The 7,373-nt window shown below is 34.8% G+C and overlaps 1 protein-coding gene across 2 annotated transcripts in view; it reads left to right on the forward strand.

Moving 5' to 3' along the window:
- The first annotated feature begins 6,971 nt into the window (after positions 1–6,971).
- LOC106881560 (peptidyl-prolyl cis-trans isomerase Fkbp12) overlaps positions 6,972–7,373 on the forward strand; it is a 13,610-nt gene continuing 13,208 nt past the window's right edge. The window contains exon 1 of one of the 2 annotated variants that reach the window (XM_052972501.1): positions 6,972–7,238. Coding sequence is in view for 1 of the 2 variants with exons in the window: in XM_014932007.2 (XP_014787493.1) it covers positions 7,202–7,238 (37 nt within the window). In the remaining variant the exon portion in view is untranslated. The remainder of the gene's footprint in view (positions 7,239–7,373) is intronic. The other variant, XM_014932007.2, reaches the window with a different exon arrangement.

Below are 7,373 nucleotides of genomic sequence, written 5' to 3' on the forward strand. Positions count from 1 at the left end.
ATCTTGAAGAAAAATAAGTTCTCAGTGTTGGCATGAAAGGGGACAAATAGGTTTAATTTCTCTCTCTCTCTCTCTTGTTTTTGTATTTCATATATATATATATATATATATATATATATATATACATATATAAAATGAAGTTCTTTCTTGTGATTTTGCTTTCAATTGTAAACAAGACTTCAGGAGGTGAGGACTTCATTATATTGTTTCTTACAAGTGTTATGTAAATATTGTTTTCATATGAATGGCATAGCTACATTCACTGAGGATGAGTTTCTGAAACACTAACACCAAGCAGGCACATTAATACACACACACACACACTCACAGTGGAATGCACGCACACACACACACAACAATTTATGTAAGTCATTTTAACCAATCTAGTTTTGGCATTACAAGGAGTTACACACTGTCAGTTATTTTGCAAACAAAGTAGATAGCCTTTCAAAATGGTTGGGAAATAATAAAAAGACAAAATGCAGTGAAGAAACATTTTGGATATATTTACATCCCCTCCCCCACCTTCCTACCCTCCTTTTATTATTTTATTTTAAAGATGGTTTATTTATTTCATTTCATATTGCTATCACATCGCATCAAAACTGAGTTACTTGTCTAACATATCCTCCATTCAAAACCTTTTCACTTAATCACCACTGGTATCAAATTTTAGAATTTCATCTCTGGGCATGTGTATATATATGTGTGTGTTTGTGTGCCTATATCTATATATATATGTATATATATGTACACATACACCTACACATATTCACAGGCACTCGTGTGTATGTGCGTGGGCATAAATCAATTCAAGGAGAGAATGTTTGAAAATTATTTGTATCTAACTTTTTTTATATCATGGAAGTTCTAAGTTTTCCAAGACTATTTCAGGAGTATTTTAAATGTTCTCCCAGAATTTCTTTGTCTAGCAACGTGTATCATATGCCAGCTTATTACAACTGATCTCAGGAATATGGCTATGAATTATAGTGTATCTCTTCGTGCATATATTTTAGTGTATTGAGCTTTTATATATATATAATATAATATAATATACATGCACTCGTACACACACACACACGCATATGCATAAACATTTTCTTTACCTCTCAAGAATCTTGAAATGTATAGAATTTTAATAAAAACCTGAAATACGAACATGTCATTATCCCATAGACATTCATCAAACAAAAATGTCTTTTTTTTTTATTGTATTTCTTTCTAGATGACCTTTCCCTTCCCTGTCTTTTATGTTAATTTTTCTCTTTTTTATTTTTTTCCTGCTTTCTCCTTAAAATTACACTTGCATTTTTCTGAGAAAAAAAAAAAAAAAAAGAGAGAGAGACACTGACCAATCTCCTTCCTTCCAGTAATACCTCTCTACAATCATTCTGAACTGACCAACCTATTGCATTGTCAACTGCTGTTACCATGAACCCCAAATACACAGAAGATCCTTAACCTCTGCTCTCTCTTGGTCTACTAAACCTGGCACCATATATATATGTCTCTAGTTGTCCCTCCAACACTAATTACATTTATTTTGGGTGTTCTTATTTATTGATTTTTTTTTTTTTTTTTGTAATCTTCAAAGAAGAAAGGGATAGAAGACTTTATTTTACTTAGGTGAGACCTGATACTCAATTTATAATAGTATATATATGTATGTGTATAATATATATATATATATAAATGTATGTATATATTATATATATGTATGTATATAATATATGTATGTATATAATATATATATATATATAAATGTATGTATATATTATATATATGTATGTATATATATATATATATATATATATATATATATATATGTGTATGTATATATATGTGTGTGTGTATATATGTATAATTTTTTTTTCTAAGGCCTGGTTCTTCTTTATCCCATATTCTCACTGCTGTAACACTTGTACTTTGCATGATACTAATGTAAGCATCCGGTAACCTTTTTACTATTACTACAAGTACTATTACTCTACTACTACTACTACTACAACTGCTATTGCTAATAAGACTACAACCCCTGATTAAAAGCTGGACATTGTGTACAAGTCATTTCTCATCCTCAATAAGATTTCATCCCACATGACCAGACAATTCTCATCTCTCTCTACTACTACTTCTACTACTACTACCACCACCACTACCACTTACTAAGTGCCATTTTAAGTACCGGCATCAAAAGTTGCCATTTATCACCACCAACACCAACACTACATGTGCTTGTCAAGAAGTTTTAGATTTCCTCAAGCATATCTATATATATATTCCATCATATGTATACAATATGTATATATACATATGTACATGAGTATGAGTGTGTGTATATATGTATGTGTGTGCATCATGTCCCTCTATATATATATATATATATGTATATAAATTGTCATATATATGTATATGTATGTATATATATATATATATATGTATATATATATGTGTGTATATATATATGGTGCATGTGAATGTTTGTGAGAGAGTGTATGTTGATATCATTGTTTGCGTAGATAGTCTCAGCAAAGTGTTCGATCCACAAGCCTTTGTTGAACTGGGTCATTTGGTTGTCAAAACAAATGGAAGTCAATAAAATGTTTATCCTTTTCTGCTTATTTTGTTTTTTCTTATTGCAACCTGATGTTATATTTGTGTGTCCGTCCAGTGATGTTCTGATCAGCAGATATTTTTTTTTTATGTCCTTCCACATGAGTTATCACTTAAGTTATTGTTGTCTATCTACGTAGAAACTCAACGACCTGCCAGGCAACAGTACCCATGTGTTGAGTTGAATGGCAAACAAATTGGTTGAGACAGATTCATGAAATGTATTGCTCACCCACATCTTTCTTAAGTTTCTGGAGTTTGAACATCTGCCTCTTTACACTTCTGTTGATCCATGCTCTTTTTTTTTTTTTTTTGCATAGGATTTGTCTATTACAACATTACGAGAGCGTGCTAAAAAATTCTTGGCTTTAAGGGTATCGCAAAAAGCCTGGTTGGAAACCCAACCTCCCAAGTTCTTTGACAGGGCTTAGAAAAACTGAATGACTGCTACAATAAATGTGTGAATCTGAGAGAGGAATATGTTGAATAAAATCCTAATTAACTGATCCTCCTGTGTTTTCTTTTACCCAAAGCCAGGAACTTTTCAGCACCCCCTCGTATATTTAATAACTGGCACTCCAGAAAAGTAACATGTACATATACATAAGGCTCTTGTAACTTGTAAGACCATTGATAGTTTCATTTGCCTCCTGGTCAATTAAACTACTGTCATCATGGCTGTTACCTCTCAAAAGACATCCACAGCCATTTAATATCATTTCATCATGGGACTTTATTTTCTATTGCAATTGATGAACAATAACATCATTGATTATAGGTTTCAAACAAGCTAATCACTGATACAATGTATTTCTGGTAACGTGTGAGAAAAGAGTGTTTAACTCATTACACATCAAATATAGCTTGAGGGACTTTGTAAAAACACTGGTGGTTCAGTTTTCTCATTAATCTTCATATATCAATAAATATTGATGAACAATATGTACGAGGGAGTGCTGAAAAGTTCCTAGCTTTAAGGGTATCGTGAAAGGCTTGGTTGGAGGCCCAACCTGATGAGTTCTTTTACAGGGCTTAGAAAAACTGAAGGACCGCTACAATAAGTGTGAATCTGAGAGTATGTTGAATAAAATCATAATTAACTGATCCGCCAGTTTTCTTATACCCCAAACCAGGAACTTTTCAGTGCCTGCTCATATATGGTAAGAAGTTTGGTTCTAGGTTCAGTCCTGCTGTGTAGCACCTTGGGCAAGTATTTTCTACTCTAGCCTTAGGCTGACCAGAGTCCATCATATATGTATTTGTGTTATGTTTGCCACCCCCTGCTTGGAACATGTGGGTTGGTTTGTGTCCCTCATAACATAGCTGTTCAGCAAAAGGAACTGATAGAATAAATACTGAAGTTGATTTTGTTCACCTAAGAACCCAGCATGACTGAAACGAGTAAAAGCTAAAAAATATACACACAGACATACATATACATGTGGCAGGCTTCTCTACAGTTTCTGTTTGCCAAATTCCATTTAACTAAATATTGGTTAGTCTTGGAGAAGAGACTTGTTTAATGTATCCCAGAGTAGAACCAAACACAATGGACTTCACAGCATAGCAGTGCCTGTATCTTTAAAGCAACATTGGGTTTCTATTCTAACCTCTACAATAAAATGTTTCCAAGCCCTGGAAAGGGTAAAATTTAAGACAACTATAGAATTTGAACCTCATCAGTTTGTGAAGGTGCATGGCTCAATGGTTACAGCATCAGGCTCACAATCATGAAGTAGTGAGTTTGATTCCTGGACCAGACTATTGTATTCTTGAGCAAGACACTTTATTTCATGTTGCTCCAGTTCACTCAGCTGTAGAAATGAGTTGCGATGTCACTGGTGCCAAGCTATATCGGCCCTTGCCTTTCCCTTGAATAACATCAGTGGTGTGGAGAGAGGAGGCTGGTATACACAGGTGACTGCTGGTCTTCCATAAACAGCCTTGCCCGGACTTGTGCCTCGGAGAGGAACTTCCTTCGTTCAATCCCATGGTTATTCATGACCAAAGAGGGTCTTTTGTCAGTGTTAACTTGTATCCAAGTAGTAGATCTGTAGCAAGTGATTGACCCTCTTCATCTTGATTGGTGCAAAGGGAGCCGGTGGCTGTTCAGACCAAGGGTTGTATAGAAGAGCTGGAGGCACTTATTGCAGGGGGACAAGTAAGTGCAAGTGATACTTTTTGCATATTTGACGTTTGATCTCAGCCTCTTGAAAACCGTTATTCTCCATCTGGTCTGTTCCTGTGACGATGACATGCTGTCACTTTGGATTGCACTTGGGTCAATGGGGCAGCAGAAGGGAGCTAGTCTCAGAAGTGGAATTTGGGGGGTTCCGTGTGATCTGATAGCTGAGGCCAATTCCACAAAGAGGAATTGCCATGAGAGGCCTGTTTGAGGTATACGTACGATGTGCCCCAACTAGTGGGGGCAGCTCAGAGCAGAACCTTGTCATTGGTAATGTAGTCTTTCCATTGAATCCTCATGATTGCTCAAAGTTTGTGCCAGCACCTATAGCTGTGCTTCTTGTTGAACAGACCTGCTTAATCTGTCTTCTACATTACAAGATCTATGTAAGGTTTTAATCCAGAACTAAGTGACTAAAATGATCACCATTCAACCACTTCCATCCTGATGGATTAAGTCTAGTCACAATGTTCACTCTTTCACATTGACCAGTTTTCAATGTGGGGCAGCCACACTCGCATGTCTGCTTTCTCTCTTGACTACTGAAGATTAATTACATTTCTCTCCTGCCATTATGGTGTTGATGTGGAAGTGTCTATAGCAGTATACCTACACTACATTAATGCTGAAGTAGAAGTAGCAGCAGTTTCATATCTGTTCCACATTTCCCTGCCACCCCAAATTCTCTGGCTCAAACTTCCGTTTTAAAGCGATCCAAATTAAAATCTTCCATCGAAATATTTTGTGATTCCATGTTCAAAACACAAGCTTGACAACGACAAGTTATTTTACTAAATTCCTCATTTTTTTGAAACAAAAGCAGTGCATTTCAATAGAACAAAAGGATGAACTACATGCAAGAGAAGCAGGGAAGAGTAATGTCCCCTTGTTCAAAACAGTCAGATTTGAAACTTGACAATTTGTTATTAGTAAACATTGATATATATGACGGAAGATGTATAGATGATTAAGTAACCCACGGTATAGAACAGGCTCATAATTTGTCGACTTCAGCAAAATTCGAAATTTATGTCAGAATGTTGTAAGCAAACTATATCAAAAAAAAAAAGGCACAGGGTGATGTTCATATAGATATGTGTTTGTGTCATTTCAAAACATCAGCCCTCGGTTTGCATCCTATTTTGTCCAGTTTTTTAAATGTACGTCCATATTTTGGATACATTGTGGTACGTTTTATAAAATCTTATTGAAAAATTAAGTAAAAACAATGATTTTGCTGTTGTATATTTATTGTAGAAAAGAAATTACTTGAGATTTTAGTTTTAGTTGGAGACAGGAAACAATAACTCCAAAGCAATTGTTAGTGACTTGCAGATAATTTCATATTAGAAAGATAAAGTTGGAGAATTTTTGTAAAATACTGAAATTCGAAATATGAATCTCTCAAATTAATTTCCATGTTTACTGAAAGGACTGGTAAATGTTTTTGCAAGGAAGGGACAACTACGGATATGTTTCAGCTTCTTAGACCTCATCAGCACAGTACAGCTTCATTAAGCCTCTATAACAGTGGATAGATTTTTACAGGTGCAGGCATGGCTGAGGAGTTAAAAAGCTTTTGGAACATAATAACCGCGATAGCCGAGGGATTAGTGTATATATATATATATATATATATATTATATGTGTGTGTGTGTATACATGCATATATATTCTTTGTATTATATATACCTATATGTGTATATATATATATTAAGATTTAGATTCAAAATTGAATGTATGTATATATATATATATATGTATGTGTATGTATATATCTATATGAATGTATATATATATATGTGTGTGTGTGTGTGTGCATGTATATCTGTCTATCTATATATATATATATATACACACACACACACACAGTAATCCCCCGACTATATATATATGAGACCGAGTACGCTGAAGAAAGATGAAATTGCCTGTTATTTTATACAGCATGGAGATTGAGTCCAACAGCTAACTTACCAGAATACAAAAACTATAAAACAACGTAAAATGCTAAAAGCGTCGAGAGAGAAGAGAATGCAGAGAAATTAAAAAGAGATGTTGAGAAGGCGGGGGAGGTGTTGTTATCTGCGATGCTGATTGGTCGTTTACAAAGCATGTGACCACCATCCGCCAAAAGATGATGGGTAGGGTTTATCAAAATTGTCGCACCTGCGCAGTTGCCATTCCGATTATCTCCTCCCCTCCCTCCACATTCCTTCTCATTCTCGCACCTGTCTCTCTCTCTTTCAATTAATGTTGGTTTGTGTCGAGGAGTGGAACACCAATCTTGCGGGGACCAGTTTGTTATCTTTTACTGTGTTTTAACCGAATCGAAACAGGACTCTTACGGAAGAAAAGCAACCTGCTAAATCATAGCTAGACCAATATATCTGTTTGAACAATATGGGCGTTACAGTTGAGAAAATCAGTGACGGCGACTGTAAGTAAAATTGAATCGAGCTTGTTATACTGTTCTTCTTTTTACTTTTGTTATATATCTATATAGGTTATATATAAACTGCATATGTATACAGGATATATATATATATGTGAGATTTATATAGGATATATATAT

The sequence above is a fragment of the Octopus bimaculoides genome, chromosome 13 (assembly GCF_001194135.2).
Source record: "Octopus bimaculoides isolate UCB-OBI-ISO-001 chromosome 13, ASM119413v2, whole genome shotgun sequence".
Taxonomy (NCBI): domain Eukaryota; kingdom Metazoa; phylum Mollusca; class Cephalopoda; order Octopoda; family Octopodidae; genus Octopus; species Octopus bimaculoides.